The 17,251-nt window shown below is 36.8% G+C and overlaps 1 protein-coding gene across 3 annotated transcripts; it reads left to right on the top strand.

Annotated features, from left to right (window-relative positions):
- The first annotated feature begins 2,881 nt into the window (after positions 1-2,881).
- LOC113275701 (bifunctional TH2 protein, mitochondrial-like) lies at positions 2,882-7,565 on the top strand. Of its 3 annotated transcripts, none has more exons than XM_026525248.1 (8): positions 2,882-2,949; positions 3,124-3,415; positions 3,680-3,859; positions 3,954-4,068; positions 5,041-5,325; positions 5,459-5,903; positions 6,008-6,268; positions 6,849-7,565. In XM_026525248.1, exons 3-8 carry the CDS (start codon positions 3,693-3,695, stop codon positions 7,286-7,288), a joined length of 1,713 nt encoding a protein of 570 aa, XP_026381033.1. In that variant the 5' UTR covers positions 2,882-2,949; positions 3,124-3,415; positions 3,680-3,692; the 3' UTR covers positions 7,289-7,565. The 3 variants fall into 3 exon arrangements, with proteins under 3 accessions (XP_026381033.1, XP_026381032.1, XP_026381034.1); XM_026525249.1 differs by lacking the exon at positions 2,882-2,949 and adding an exon at positions 3,010-3,025; XM_026525247.1 differs by having other exon boundaries at positions 2,932-3,415.
- The last annotated feature ends 9,686 nt before the right edge of the window (positions 7,566-17,251 follow it).

Here is a 17,251-nt window from a genome sequence, read left to right as displayed (position 1 = left end):
AAGTTTGCTCTTGAGCTCTTCACTCTCTAAAATTCCTTTTATTTTGAAGATTAGCGCAAATTCCCTTGCATCGAGAGAGCACTCTGTATAATTCTTTGTGGGATCTCCAAGTGTCAGCTTCTTACTTTCTTTATCAAATCCACTAAGAAGCAGCCGTATTGCTAGATTGATTCTCTCTAACCATTTAGGAGTCACTATACTATTGTTGTCTGATGTGTAGAATGGGTTGAAGAAGTACCAGAAAGGATTTGCCTTAAGTGCGTCTGCAAGGATTGGTTTTTGCGGATTTCCTTCTTCTTCTTATTCAAACATCTTGTGTAGAAAACTCCCCATTTCAACCAATGGAATGAGACTTCCTTTAAATGCAACTTCATTTGCCCTTGGCCTACCTGCATAAATGCAACTCAACCATTGACTATTTCTTTTTTAATAGGTAAACAACTTATTTCATTAATATTGCAGCATAAAACACAAATCAATATAGTTACTTTTTAGTTCTTTTTTCGGCTTCACATCTGATTCTTCATTTACTTTTTATTCCTCTGATTCTTCTCCCTCCTCCTATGATTCGTTCTCTTCTTCGTCTGAATCTTATTCTTCCTCTTTTTCTGATTCTTCAATTACCACCTTTTTCTTTCCTTTTCTTACTTGTTCTTCTTCAATCTTCTTCTTCTTCTGTACCTTTACTTTCTTCTTGTTCTCACTTTTTCTCTTTGTTGCTCTAACTTTCTCAATGCTTTGTGATTCTTCTTCTTTGAATTTTCTTGTATCTCCTTTGCCGGTCTATCATTTTTCTTGTTCACCCTCTTCCTTTTGGTTGGTACATATTCTTCAGTTTCTTGTTGTTCTTCTATCAATAACTGCTTGCTCACCTTCTTTCTTTTGGTGGCTACATTTTCATCAATTGGTTTTGTACTTTTCGGATTTATCCTTGGTGATCTTCTCATTTCTTTCATCTATTTCAAACAGTATTAATCTAGTCAGCCTTCTTATAATCACAACAATAACAATTGAATAGTTAGTAAAAAGGGATCAACATCTGTTATTGATCCTATCTAATGGGATCAACTACTGTTTTTGATTCCATTTTATGTGATCAATTATTGTTGTTGAATAGTTAGTAAAAAGGGATCAACATCTGTTGTTGATCAATTACTGTTGTTGAACAGTTAGTAAAAAGGGATCAACTCCTGTTGTTGATACCATCAAATGGTATCAACTACTGTTGTTGATTCCATCTAATGGGATCAACTACTGTTGTTGATACCATCAAATGGTATCAACTCCTGTTGTTGATTCCATTTTATGTGATCAACTATTGTTGTTGATACCATCAAATGGTATCAACTCATGTTGATGATTATCATCGAACTACTGTTGTTGATCTATATAACATTAGCATTAAAACCAAAAACAAAACTAGCATTATATCTCTAGTTTCTATACAACATAATTTCATATGTTATAGTGTTCATTTGTCATAGTGAAAGAACCTAAACTGAAACTTGTATAATCAACATTATCAACATTCAACATATATTGTATAATCAACATGCCGTTATTGCAAAAAAAAAAAAACATATTGCAGAATCAACAACTGATAAGAAAAACTTGTATCCTGTCTATCATACATGGTATAAGATACTAGTTTCATATCTAGTAGAATACTGATAATTTATATATGAAAGAGAACCAAATTCAATAATCACAACATTAGCATGAATAACTCAGAGAACAATAACATTAATGGATCAACTTCTATAATATGGCATCAATTTCTGTTGTTGATCCAATAAATTGCATCAATTACTATTGTTAAACCATGTTACTAGAATAATATGACATCAACTCTCATTGTTGATCCCAATCTATTGTTTAACATCAACATCAATATCAACTGTAACTTCTCTTCTTTTGCAGAATTATCAACTCTAAACAAGGATTGTTTAAATATCATGCAAATACTTATGAACACATACACTGAGAGTACAATAATTTGAATATACTTTTCTTACCTCTATTAACTTCGACTGCAGATTTTCTTACACACACACAGATTAACCTAAAATCAAAATCAAACAAAAATAGTTAAAACAAAACTAATTCTATCCCAAACCAAATCATAGTATCTAGTATTAGTAATCGACATCAAATCGTACATGCAATTTTTTTTTCCGGTAACTGAAAACTAAAATCAAAACCTTAAAAAATCACCATCAAAACCAAAATCTTCACCAATAACAGTAAGAAGAAGATGAAAACCGTGTTTACCTCTTTGAATCTTGTGTTTGAATCTTCAAACTCAGAAAATCCTAGTTTTCTATCATTTCTTCTCAAATTTTTTGATTGTTGAAACTAAAAATGAATCTAATGAGTACGTTACTGATTTACATAGATTGACAGGTTGTTTTTCAGTTTTGATCGACGATTTTGGTTTTTCAGTTCGGTTACTGATTCAAAAATAAAAATTCTTCTGCAGTTATAGAACCAAAGAGAAGAGATGAAGAAGGAGAGAGAAAGATTGTGCGTAACGGCTACAGGAGTAAATGACTCCCCAACGTTATAATTTTGGTATTTTATTTAGGGGCATTATAATAATCTAGCCATCCGTGTTTTTGACGAGAAGGTATTATTATTTTGGGAAAGGGTATTTGTGTTGCTCCTCTATAATTGGGACATTTAATTAATGTGCCCATAATCATCAAGAGGCTCGGACTGGCTTCCGAGTCCGATGCACATATCAGGAGACAGGACCCTTGACTTACACGTGAGACATGGGGTCCACCCAAATGTCTAGTGGTGCCACGTAGTTTGTCTGCCCATATAGTAATCACGATGGCCTATATCAATTCTGGATCCAAATCTGTAGTCAACTTGTGAACTGTGCTGCTGTTTCTCTTTCTCCCTTTGAAAGCTATGGATTCAATTCAAGAGGGAGTCTCATTTTAGGTATTTTCATTTTCTTCTTCAACTTCGAGTTACCCAAAATTCCCGAGTTTCTCTCTTTGCTTTTTCAAGTCATGCGGTGTGAAATCGTGTCCCTTTCGTAATTTCTCTTCTCACCTTTCATCAAAACCTACATCTCATTTCATTTCATTTCATACTTCGATTGTTGTGGTGCAGGATGGAGAAATTCATAATCCCCAGTTTTGTCTTATTGGGATGGATTATGGTAAACAATCCATTTCCAATCAATGCCACGGTCGGATATAACGATTTGCACGCTGCATTGCTCAGGAATGGATTTTACCTTGTTACAACCGATCCTACTCCTCCTACCCCTGTTACCATCGTCTCCTAGCAAGCCATGTTCAATTTCAACCGTCGTTTTCTACCGGACGCAACAATGTACACGCTTCTGGTGCGGATGCAAGTGCACAAGGTCGACGAAATAAGCAAAATAGAAAGAACTCAGGTAAGTTGCTCATGAGTGATCGTTTCGATATCCTAAATTTCCGCCCATATCTTTCGTTAAATACGGTGAACTCAGCTAGAGCTCGTTGACAACAGACAATAAATAGTCCATCACTGTCAACTTAATAGAACTCTCTCTTTCTCTTTCTTGGTTACGTTCTTGCTCTTATTGTCTAAATTACTTCTCCAAACTCATCAAGAAACCCTAGTTTCTACTTCTTCTTCTCTTTATCTTTCTTTTTCTTTTTCTCTGGTGATTGAACAGGTATCAAGAAGAAATGGTTTATACATTCTCACAATCATGTTGGGCATGGTGTTATGAAGAAGCTGTGTGTTGTTTATACTCACCTCTGAATGTTTGTTTGGCTTCTGGAGATTTGCATAAGAGAGATTTTCATCATTACATCAATCAATGGGGTCATTTCTTGATTGCTTTTCCACAGGCGTAAGTTCCTTTTTCTTGTCTGAATTTTATGTTATAAGTTTCTTGTTCAAGTGAATTTTCTCATGTGTGTCTTGTTTTTGGCACTTCTCTTCAGTTATGATATAGTGTTACAATCTTTAGAGGATCAGCAAGAGGATGTACAGGCTGCAATCTTGGAGAGGAGGAATTTTATTACACAAGAACTCCAATGGCATGCTTCATTCATCCAAGTAAGTTTATAATGAATTCAGTTTTGTTGCAAGAATATCATGAAGAAGATATTTGTTAGGTTAGGGTTAATGGGAGTTTCAATTTTTTAGGCTTTTTTGATGATTATGATGATTATAGAGTAACTTCTGGTCAGTTTATTATTTTCTTTGAATGTTTTGTAAGTACCAAGTTTCTTAACAGGAACAGACATAATACTGTTATCACGTTTGTTAAGAGAAACACCAGGTTTTGCAGGCCAGGGTAAAGTTAGTCTTTACCCTATTTTCCTTGTCAGATGCCAAGATTTCCTGATTAGCTTCAAATTAGGGTGATATAGGCCTATCAATCGTCGAGTCTTGTGAGGTTTGAACTTGGAAAAGATCGTGTGACATGTGTTGTCTATCTCAGGAATGACACCTAAAGCTTAATCTATTGATGAGAACTGTTCACTCATGTAGTGACTTCCTCACAACCTTTCTTCTAATTTTAGTATACAGATCTGTTGCACCACGAAACCTAGGTACAGGCGACATATAGAATTGTGCTTGGAAACTAAATAACTGATAAACGCAACTCGTAGCTAATATATAGCAGATCATGGAAGTCAATAAGACACTACCCATATACGATTTCCATAAGTATACGTATTAAACTAAACATACTTAGTTACTACTGTTTGCATGCTACAGCCTTCACCTTTTTTCTTTAAACTTCGACACTTTAAATTATCGTTATATGTAGGGTTTATTGTAACGCCTTAAAGAATAAAAACCCCTTAAGACACATGTTTTGGCCTCTTTGAACATCAAAAATGTGTGCCTGAAACCAAAATGTTGATAGGCCGAAAGCCGAGCATCAAGGATATTTATTAATTAACACTGGCTTCATATGAACTGCATCATCTAAGTTTAAGGTGATACTTGTTTTTATTTCTTATACGTGCAGTACTTAAGGTTCTGTTAAATAATGTGAATAGAACCTTTACATTTCAGGAGTGCGATTTAGACCCTACAGCAGAGACCACTCAGCACTCTGTGACAGCCAAATACGTTAACTTCTTGTTAGCCACTGCGTCTGGTAATCAAGATATGGTACATCTTGAAATTCCAACCCCAGCTGAGAAGTTGAAGATTGCTGCTCATGTTCTTAGTGCTATAACGCCATGTGTGCGGGTCTCTGCCACGCTTGCTAAGCTTATTAAGCCACTCACTAGACGTAACAAACGACCTCGCCGATTCAATATGTGGATTGATAGATACTCCTCTGATGAATTCGAGGTATGCTGATTTCAGATATTGATCTTTTGAGTTTTCACAATCAATCACTTTTGCTGATTTTCAGATATTGATCTTTTTGAGTTTTCACATTCAATCACTTTCGTTAAATTAAACTCCTGGCTTTTCTGTTCAGGCCTTAACTGTGCAAACTGAGGGGTTACTTGATTGGCTAAGCAACTCTTTGACGGACGAAGAGCGTAAAGTCCTGGGGGAGGTTTATCATCAAGCTATGAAGCTTGAAGTAGAGTTTTTCTATTCTCGCCTGTCTGTGCCTACTAAGCTCATCCCTGTATCACTCCTGCATAATCGTGAGGAGGAGCGTCTCCTGCTATTTTCTGTTTTTGACTTTGCATGCACTGCTGTGGATTCTTTGCAAGGGTTAGAACAAATGACATTGTCAAGTGCCAAAGAGAAGTCAATAGTTGGGCTGCCTCCTCGTCCTGGTCGAAGGCCTCGTCCAGGGAACACACATCTTCAAATGTCACGTGCGGATTTGCAAAAAGCATGGGATGCTATTGTTGTCTTTGATAAGAGGGAGATGGATAAATGGTTGCTGAAAATTCTGGCCATTCCGATAGGTAAGAAATCTTTATCACTTTGAAATATGTAGCGTGGTTTAATTGTTTAGGTTCATACTGGAACAAAGCAAACATTAGCCTTCTATATTCGTTCGTTGGTGCAGCTGTGGGTTTTGACTACGACGCTCTTTGCAAAGTACTTGAGCAGCTCTCCGTTATCAGGGATAATGGAATTTCAAGAATAATTGAGACAGGTGTCCTGAAGGGTCTAAGCTTATCGCGGATGCAGCTCGCGGGTACAAGAATGAATCTCTATTATGGTTGTGTGAATTTTTTTGAAAAGGTTTTCAGAAACGAAGCACTGAATGCATCAGTCCATGTAATTTCATGCTGGTGTGAGGATCTAATGAGGTCGGCACTTCCAGGTTTGTACTGCTCTCTATATATAGGAAGTCGTAATAAATGCATCTTTGTATGCTATTCTGATTTCTTCTATTCCTTAGTAGTGGTTTCTTATGTGCATGTAGTTCGCTAAATCTCTGCTCATATCCTTCTATGGCTCTGAACTACTCACATATGACATGTACACCCTGTCACTGTTTCCTAGTTTTTTTCAGTTGTCGTGTCAAAGTACCATACACGACACTGAGTACAGCACTTTGGGCCGTGTCTATGTTACCCAGGTTCATAATTTATTCTGTTTTTCTCTATTCTTTAGGTAGTGGTCAGACCTTTCTCTCCTTTAGCATGACTTCCAGAAATTGGAATTTTACTTTGTTAGAGTTATAGATTCACAGTATTTAGTGAGATCAAATTTTCATTTTTCAAATTTATGTTTGTGACAAAAGTTACCAGATATAAAGATTTAGTGCTTGTTATAATTCTATTTTGAACCTTTTGCCTTAATAAGTTTTGATATTCTCTTTTGGTATTAAGGTCTTCATTCCTGAATTAGTCAATATAACTCAATTATCTTTTGAGCTAAATCCGTGTGTTGTTGAATAGGTGAATCAGACAAGTTGAACCTAAATGGAAATGAGTTTGACTATGAAACTGGTACAGTAACTCGTAGAATGGTGCTATCTCCTTCAACAAAATTTTTATATTTCAATGACGCAATTCAGAAATATGAAAGGGAACATGGCAAGCCGCATGCGACTGTTTACATCGGTTACTCAGTGGAAGACTTGCTATGCCTTCTAAACGCTGATATTGGCATCGTTTTTGGGTCAGACCAATGCATAAGGGATGTGGGAGGCTGGTTTGGTGTTAGATTTGTTCCATTGTTTGAGGGTACTGTGGCGAAACAGAGGGAATTCTTCGAAAGTGGCTATTCGTCAGATTGTGAGTGGAAGGGTCCTCCTGGTACTCTTTACACAGTTTCTAATTGGCTTGACATACATGCACTCATTCTGGGTTGTGATTTGGTCCCTGATGAACCCTAATCTGTATCTGTGGGTCTCTCTCTCTTGGAACAACAAGTATAGCCGTCATATAGATTAGGCTAGCTAGGCTACAGCCTGAAATTGTTGGGGCACAGAAAAAATAATTTTCATACAGCGTCGTTGTTTTTATTGACTATATAGGCAGTGCTTTTACATAAGTCTACCACTGTTTTTGCTGGCTGTTATTGAAAGCTGTTTGTTTTGTAAGCACCGGCTACTGCTTTCCGTCTCCATCTAGCCATTACTTACTTCCCTTGTGTACTTTTATGTGAGAACATTAGAATGCGCTAGTTAAGTCTCCCACATGATGCGCCTGCTGCCAGAACATGAACCTAAAGGTTTCCAGAACTGGCATGTAACGCCGTGGTACTGGCACCACTCGTATTCGATATTTACAACTCTAATTATTGAGCTCAGCTAAGAAGAGGGATTTACTTCTCATGTACAGTTTAAGGAAAACAGATTTTTTTTAAAATTGAGAACATAGATAAACTTGCAGACTCTTCCGTGCATAATCTCCTGGATTACAAAGAAAATGTTCTCACATATACTATGTAAGCCTTGAGAGATAATGGTATCCTCGAAGTTCGAGTTGCTTATATTCCCGTAGATTTCCCAGCCAAACAAGTTGCTCTCGGTTGTCCGCTATCTAAGAGGTTACCTAAACGTAATTAAAAGGACTACATTTTCTATTTCTTACTCACGGTCGGGATGAGGTCCGTTCCGGAGGAGGTTTCCTATTCGTGATAGCTTCTATTTCTTAGGGGAATGGAATCACCAACACATGTACAAATAGTAGGGGACTGTGAGTACCAGTGGAGAAGGAAGGAGATTTGTGATCACAGCTATCACCGACACAGACGATAAGGAGTACGTCTGTGTACCAGTGGGAATCTATCGACTTGGAATGGAACGAGTACGTAGAAAACGAGAAACTAAGAGAAAAAGATGATTTTTGGGCCGACCGAGCGAAGCGAGGGAGACCTTTATATGGCCGCTTTTTTGTAAATCGTAAGTCATCAATTGATACAAAAATATTGGATTTGGTGTTCATGGTTGGTCTTTTTCACTTGACACAATTATACCTTTTCTGGAACAGAGCAAAAACATCACTTTTTCCGAGACGAGGAGAAAGTATCACTTTTTCAGAAACGGGGAGAAAGTGAAAAAGCGGGGGTCTAACAACACCACCCAATATTTCGCTTAGCAATCTGTATGGACAAACTCGAATATACTTTTAAGAAAATCAACAAGACTCAATCAATTAAAAGTATATTAACGAGTTTATATCTCTCTCTTGATTTGATTTACTCAAGCGAGAACTGCGAGTTCTAATCAAATACAAGGAATAACTTGGATGGTACCAAAGACAAATATCCAAGGATCAATCAATATCAATCAACAACCGAAGGTCGGATTTCCAATTGATTGATTCAAACGCACAACCTGTATTATTTCAATTATATAAACAAATATAATGCGGAAATAGAAATAACACAGACACCAGAAATTTTGTTAATGAGGAAACCGCAAATGTAGAAAAACCCCGGGACCTAGTCCAGATTGAACACACACTGTATTAAGCCGCTACAGACACTAGCCTACTCCAAGCTAACTTCGGACTTGACTGTAGTTGAACCCTAATCAGTCTCCCACTGATCCAAGGTACAATTGTACCCCTTACGCCTCTGATCCCAGCAGGATACTGCGCACTTCATTCCTTTAACTGATCTCACCCACAACTAAGAGTTTCTACGACCCAAAGTCGAAGACTTGACAATAAACAAATCTGTCTCACACAGAAAAGTCTATCAAAGGATCAATCTGTCTCCCACAGATAAACCCTAAAAGGTTTTGTTCTGTATTTTGATAATAATCAAGGTGAACAGGAACCAATTGATAATCCGGTCTTATATTCCCGAAGAACAGCCTAGAGTTATCAATCACCTCACAACAATCTTAACCGTATGGTAGCGAAACAAGATGTTGCGGAATCACAAACAATGAGACGAAGATGTTTGTGATTACTTTTTATATCTTGCCTATCGGAGATATGAATCTCAAGCCAATCAATCTGATTGTAATCGTACGATAGAAGATGCAAGATCAGATCACACAACTACGATAAAAGTAGTATCGGTCTGGCTTCACAATCCCAATGAAGTCTTTAAGTCGTTAACCTGGTTTTAGAAGAAGAAAACCAAAGGTTAAAGGAGAACCGACTCTAGCACGCAAACTAGTAACACACGTAAGGTGTGGGGATTAGTTTTGCACAGATACTAGAGTTCCCCTTATATAGTCTTTCAAATCAGGGTTTGCAATTAAGTTACCTTGCTAACTAAGCAATCAATATCCACCGTTAGATGAAAACCTGATTTAGTTTCAAGCTAATATTTCTCAACTGTTAGATCGAAAACTTAGCTTGTTATACACACTTGAAAATGCACGCTTCTAGGTTTGTTAACCGTACCCAAACGTATGCAGTTGTTGGTTCAACAATAGTTAACCAAATGGTTAGCCATATGAGCATTTCATATCAACCACGTTCTTCTTCACCATAACTAGTTCAAATGACTTCAAATGAACTAGTTAGAGAGTTGTTCAATTGCAAGGAAATATCATATACTACACAAGACACAATTGAAGCAAAGATGATTTGATTCGCTCGAATTGGCTCATGAACTTTTATAGCCACGGTTTGCAAACTGCGTTCCTTAGTATTTTTAAGTTTAAGTTCAGAAATCATCTTCAGATATATAACCTTCTCAAGTTCGCAAACTAGGTTCGCGGACTTAAGTTACCGGGCAGAGTTTACAAACTCCAGCAAAAATTCTCGGGTATGAGAACTTCGACGATTCGCGGACTTAGTTTCACGCAAGTAGTTTGTCAACTTCATCAGAAATTCTCGGGTTTGAGAACTTCGGCAGTTTGCGGACTTGGCTCACGCCATTCTTCCGGTTCTCTTGATTAAAAAAGTTCGCAAACTTTGGTTCAAGGAATATGACTTATACATAAATGTGTTTCCACAACAATGCTTATGTCCACCATTGGTTATGTAATCTAAACTCTCATTTCAATCATTGAAACATTCTTAGAGGACGTTATACAGTTGTTACACCATTTCTCGTCAAAGCAATTTTCAAGATGATTGAAACATATCATGACTTTCGTCACATGGTAAAGATAAACTTGGTTAAAGCGAAAAGCTTACCAACTCATATTTCGAGATATAGATAGGCGAGGTATACTCGGCTCGAAATACCAAATGTGTATAATCAAGTCTATATATATAGCATACGACTTCTTGTCTCAAAGAGTAGGAGATAGAGTAGATAGACTTTTGAGTGATAGATAAGTTCAAGTCTTCACATACCTTTTTGTCGAGAAGTTCCACCGGTTCCTTGAGTAGTTCTTCTACTTGTATGATGAATCCATGAAGTCCTTGAGCTCAACTACACTTTCTATCCTAGTCCGAGACTTAGCTATAATAGACTAGAAATCAAGACTTATAGTTTTGATCACTAACATTGACAAACATGCTTGAGATAGCAACGCATGCGAGTTCGACCGAGCAATGCTCTAACAATCTCCCCCTTTGTCAATTTTAGTGACAAAACTATCAATACATATGGAATACAAAAAAGATAAAGAAACTTTAGTAGCTCCTATTCCACATGTCTAATCTTCAACATTCCTCGAAATCTTCGTCACTTCCAAGTACTCCAATGATCCCAAAGGTTGTAAGTTTAGCATCACCGTTGTTGAAGATCCGTAGCTATAACAATGAGAAAACATAGTTCTCGATCATTGTTATACAGTGTCATAGTATTATTACACAGCGTCAAAGTTCAATTGTATCACAACTTCAACAATAATACTATGGTGATATGTATCACTCCCCCTTAGTCAATACTCCATCTCACATGGAAACCACTCCCCTTACACAATGATCCGAAAACCATATGTATTTGTAGTGTGAACTACATATTAATTCTCCCCTTTTTGTCAATAAAATTGGCAAAGGTACAAGAACGGGATCATAATGAAATTTCCGAGAGAGACATTTCATGACAAAAGGAAAAAAATACATACCAACTAATTTAGATGCAATCATAAAGCCGAAGCTAAATGCATTCATCAAGGAGTTTAAAGATACAAGATAACCCCTCTAAAATTCCACAGCCGCACACCCCTCAAGATATGACCATTAAGCACAAGTTCAAAAGAACTCTCCCCCATTTGATGTCATTCCCGAAGAACAACAAGAGCGACCTTAATTTAAAGAAAAGAAGGATTTTTATTGGACACAAAAACCATGAGAATGTTTCTATATCCAAAAACTCAATCAAATTAATCACAAGTAAACCCATGATTAATTTAATCGGAATACGCAATCAAATTAAACACAAAAAGTGATCAATTCAATTGATTATGCTCAACATAAGAGAACTTATGGAGACACGAAAATACTCAACTAGATTAATTACAAGAAACCCATAATTAATCTAATTGGAATACACAACCAAACTAATCACAAAAGTAATCAATTTAATTGTCATTTGTTTTGCTCGACATAAGAAAACTTACGGAGCAATAACTAAATAACCAAACAAGATGATTAATTTAGTTCAATATGCTCGACATAACATATCTCACGGAACACAACTAAGCTAAAAATCAACTTGGTTGTATAGTGCTCAACATAAGATACATTACGGAGCCTCACAGTAATACATAAAATATGGATCAGGGATGATCAATACTGCGGAATACACAAGGATTCATTCTATTTTCCATCACTATTTGCATAACGATATTAATAGACATAATCCTTGAAAACAAAAGATTTTAACCTATCTTCCATCAAATATTTGACAATATAGGCTTAACTTTTGTATTTGTCAAAAGTCCATTCATTCTTTTATATACGTGAATACCGATCACGAACGACTTTACTTTTGACAAAGTATGGGACAAACATAGTTCACGGACGTAAACCCAATATCCCATAAAAATTGCAATATACAAATCATAAAGATTAATACTGCAAAAAACATCATTCCAAATAGTTTTTAGAATTTAAACCAATAAACCTAAAAAAGAACAAGAAGATGAAAAATAATAGCTATGTGTAGTCACAATCATTGCTATTCAAGCACTAGTTATTCTTCCAACTAAACCAAAAAGAAGACATACTAGGCAACAATATCTTTGAGAAATTCCTTATCATTCCCGAACTCCTTGTCGTCAACAACCATTGGAATATAAGGTTCGTGGAGGAAGGAGTCAATACCAACAAACCGTCTTGGATGATGATGTCGAACCAGGGCCTTCTGAATTTCCAAAGATCTTAAAACGCAAGCCTTTATTTCACTAATCTCCTTTCTTACTTCCTTCAACTCATCAAGAACCATAAAACTTCTGAGAGTTAGAAGGGAACCCTTGGCTTTCTTGTATTCCTCCTTTTCTTTTCAAGGAAGGAGTTACTGGAGATTTCTTTTTTCCTTGATTGATGGCTTAACAAATCATATTGACATATTTTCCATCCAAAGACATGATGCTTAGAGAACATTATAAACAACTGGTTTTTGTGAGTGGAATTCACAATCTCATCAAGCAGTCTTAAGATATAAAGGATATCAGAGAGGAAAAAGGAATGTAGGGTTCGCAACCTTTAAACAGGTTCGTGGACGTCCAACTCTAAACCCTATAAAGAGTAGAATTGTCGATAATAACCCTTTTTTATTTGATAGACAGGAAAAAAAACCTAAGAAAAAAACTTTTCCTAAAGCCTGAGCGGTACACAATCTTATCTCTTTTGATCAGGCACATGAGACAAGATTTACCAAACAACACAATTAATTTGTACTGTGGTGAACGACAATTTGTCCATCATTTTCCTCTAGTGAGGAATCATCAGACTTCTGTCTATCAAAGCGATTTGACCATACCTTCTTCTCTAATGGTCTTATTTTGTCTTTGGAAACCAACTTCTTAGATGAAGATAAAATCCTACATACCTCAGCGGTCTTCTGAGCAAGTTTAAGCTTCCTTGCCAATAGATTTGCTCTTTGTTGAAGTTTGTTGGCGTGCCTCACTTGATGTTTGTACTTGTAACATCTTGATAGTTCATGACCCTTCTGAGAACAAAACGAGCACGTCAAACTTGGATAATATTCAGGCATCTGTGGTGTGAAAGCATCCAGACACATAGTAGATCCTGAAACATTACAAATAGATTTTCCAAAGGATGAGTTAATTGATTCTTCCAGCTTGATTGGAATCTCTTCTTCACCGAAACCATCAAGGTTGATGATATATGTATTGCTACAATTATCAAAATCAATGTTTTCACATAGAAGACCAACACTTGATTTCCTATCTTCATCAGAATCATAGATCTCAGACATCTCATCAAGTGTTACAGCAAGACCTTTGTTCCCAGTGTATTTTCTACGATTTGGGCAGTCGTTTTCAAAATGACCAAAACCTTTACACTTAAAGCACTGTGGCATATCCTCGTCATCAGCCTCGTCAGCATCCATGTTTTTAGGAGGAATGCGATTGTGAGGTTTATCTGACGACCTGGGTTTGTCTCTTGAAAACCGTTTACTTATCTTCAATAAAATATCCCTAAATTGTCTTGTGATCAAGGAGACTGATTTTTCAAGATCTTCATCCAAAAAATCACCCTCAGACTGATCATCCTCGGAGACATAAACACTTTTACTTTTATTAAGTAACTTAGTGTTCTTCTGTGCTTTAAGGGCAACATCCTTTCCGATTTTGGATGTATGCTCATGATCAAAGATCTTTAGCTTTCCAACCAATGTATTTCTGGAAAGATTATCAAGGTTATTTCCCTCAACGATGGCATGCTTCTTAGACTCGTATCTAGATGGCAGCGATCTGAGAATTTTCATCACGATGTCCTTTTCAGGAATAGTCTTACCCAATGCAAAAGATGCATTAACAATTTCAGACACTCTGTGATTAAACTCATCAAATGTATCTTCATCTGCCATACGAAGGTTCTCCCAATCGGAATTAAGGTTTTGAAGCCTAGCTTCCTTTTCACTGGAGTTACCTTCAAATACAGTTTCTAAGATATCCCAAGCATCTTTAGACCTAGTGCAATTTGACACATGGTGCTGAAGATTTGGGGTAATGGCATGTATGATGGCATTCAAACCGTCGGAATTTTGCTTTGCAGCAAGTTCCTCGGCAGGACTGTATTCACGAATATTCTTGGGAACGTTTACATCTCCAACTGCCACAACGCGAGCATCATAGCCATTAATAACATATACCCATGATTGAAAATCAGGCGCTTGAATAAAAACTCGCATAACAATTTTCCACCAAAAGTAATTAGAGCTATCGAAGACTGGTGGTACGTTAATAGAGATAGCACCTCTTTCCATAGAGTCAGATCGCTACAAACACAGACTTGTAAGGTCTTAAACGTGTTTGCCTGCTCTGATACGAATTGAAAAGGCGGGGGTCTAACAACACCACCCAATATTTCGCTTAGCAATCTGTATGGACAAACTCGAATAAAATTATAAGAGAATCAACAAGACTCAATCAATTAAAAGTATATCAACGAGATTATATCTCTGTCTTGATTTGATTTACTCAAGCAAGAACCGCGAGTTTTAATCAAATACAAGGAATAACTTGGATAGTACCAATATCCAAGGATCAATCAATATCAATCAACAACCCAAGGTCGGATTTCCAATTGATTGATTCAAACGCACAACCTGTATTATTTCAATTATATAAACAAATGTAATGCGGAAATATAAATAATACAGACACCAGAAATTTTGTTAACGAGGAAACCGCAAATGCAGAAAAACTCCGGGACCTAGTTCAGATTGAACACACATTGTATTAAGCCGTTACAGACACTAGCCTACTCCAAGCTAACTTCGGACTGGACTGTAGTTGAACCCCAATCAGTCTCCCACTGGTCCAAGGTACAATTGTACTCCATACGCCTCTGATCCCAGCAGGATACTGCGCACTTGATTCCTTTAGCTGATCTCACCCACAACTAAGAGTTGCTACGACCCAAAGTCGAAGACGTGAAAATAAACAAATCTGTCTCACACAGACAAGCCTATCAAATGATCAATCTGTCTCCCACAGATAAACCTAAAAGGTTTTGTTCCGCCTTTTGATAATAATCAAGGTGAACAGGAACCAATTGATAATCCGGTCTTATATTCCCGAAGAACAGCCTAGAGTTATCAATCACCTCACAACAATCTTAATCGTATGGGAGCGAAACAAGATGTTGCGGAATCACAAACAATGAGACGAAGATGTTTGTGATTACTTTTTATATCTTGCCTATCGGAGATATGAATCTCAAGCCAATCAATCTGATTGTAATCGTACGATAGAAGATGCAAGATTAGATCACACAACTACGATAAAAGTAGTATCGGTCTGGCTTCACAATCCCAATGAAGTCTTTAAGTCGTTAACCTGGTTTTAGAAGAAGAAAACCAAAGGTTAAAGGAGAACCGACTCTAGCACGCAAACTAGTAACACACGTAAGGTGTGGGGATTAGTTTTGCACAGATACTAGAGTTCCCCTTATATAGTCTTTCAAATCAGGGTTTGCAATTAAGTTACCTTGGTAACTAAGCAATCAATATCCACCGTTAGATGAAAACCTGATTTAGATTCAAGCTAATATTTCTCAACTGTTAGATCGAAAACTTAGCTTGTTATACACACTTGACAATGCACGCTTCTAGGTTTGTTAACCGTACCCAAACGTATGCAGTTGTTGGTTCAACAATAGTTAACCAAATGGTTAGCCATATGAGCATTTCATATCAACCACGTTCTTCTTCACCATAACTAGTTCAAATGACTTCAAATGAACTAGTTAGAGAGTTGTTCAATTGCAAGGAAATATCATATACTACACAAGACACAATTGAAGCAAAGATGATTTGATTCGCTCGAATTGGCTCATGAACTTTTATAGCCACGGTTTGCAAGCTGCGTTCCTTAGTATTTTTAAGTTTAAGTTCAGAAATCATCTTCAGATATATAACCTTCTCAAGTTCGCAGACTAAGTTCGCGGACTTAAGTTACCGGGCAGAGTTTACAAACTCCAGCAGAATTTCTCGGGAATGAGAACTTCGCCGGTTCGCGGACTGAGTTCCCAGACTTATCTTCACGCAAATAGTTTGTCAACTCCAGCAGAAATTCTCGGGTTTGAGAACTTCGGCAGTTTGCGGACTTGGCTCACGCCATTCTTCCGGTTCTCTTGATTAAAAAAGTTCGCAAACTTTGGTTCAAGGAATATGACTTATACATAAATGTGTTTCCACAACAATGCTTATGTCCAACGTTGGTTATGTAATCTAAACTCTCATTTCAATCATTGAAACATTCTTAGAGGACGTTATATAGTTGTTACACCATTTCTCGTCAAAGCAATTTTCAAGATGATTGAAACATATCATGACTTTCATCACATGGTAAAGATAAACTTGGTTAAAGCGAAAATCTTACCAACTCATATTTTGAGATATAGATAGGCGAGGTATACTCGGATCGAAATACCAAATGTGTATAATCAAAGTCTATATATATAGCATACGACTTCTTGTCTCAAAGAGTAGGAGATAGAGTAGATAGACTTTTGAGTGATAGATAAGTTCAAGTCTTCACATACCTTTTTGTCGACAAGTTCCACCGGTTCCTTGAGTAGTTCTTCTTCTTGTATGATGAATCTCCATGAAGTCCTTGAGCTCAACTACACTTTCTATCCTATTCCGAGACTTAGCTATAATAGACTAGAAATCAAGACTTATAGTTTTGATCACTAACATTGACAAACATGCTTGAGATGGCAACGCATGCGAGTTCGACCGAGCAATGCTCTAACAATCTCCCCCTTTGTCAATTTTAGTGACAAAACTATCAATAAAT

The sequence above is a fragment of the Papaver somniferum genome, chromosome 4, assembly GCF_003573695.1.
Source record: "Papaver somniferum cultivar HN1 chromosome 4, ASM357369v1, whole genome shotgun sequence".
Lineage (NCBI taxonomy): Eukaryota > Viridiplantae > Streptophyta > Magnoliopsida > Ranunculales > Papaveraceae > Papaver > Papaver somniferum.
The sequence above is the reverse complement of the archived record's forward strand: the minus strand, read 5'-3'. Positions and strand labels throughout refer to the sequence as shown.

What these genes read in the sequence shown, in the direction of transcription:
- LOC113275701 (XM_026525248.1), top strand. Translation starts at nt 3,693, where the DNA reads ATGGTTTATACATTCTCACAATCATGTTGGGCATGGTGTTATGAAGAA. An exon ending in GGCATGCTTCATTCATCCAA is followed by an intron (nt 4,069 to 5,040) that starts GTAAGTTTATAA and finishes TTTACATTTCAG; the next exon opens with GAGTGCGATTTAGACCCTAC. An exon ending in AATTCTGGCCATTCCGATAG is followed by an intron (nt 5,904 to 6,007) that starts GTAAGAAATCTT and finishes TCGTTGGTGCAG; the next exon opens with CTGTGGGTTTTGACTACGAC.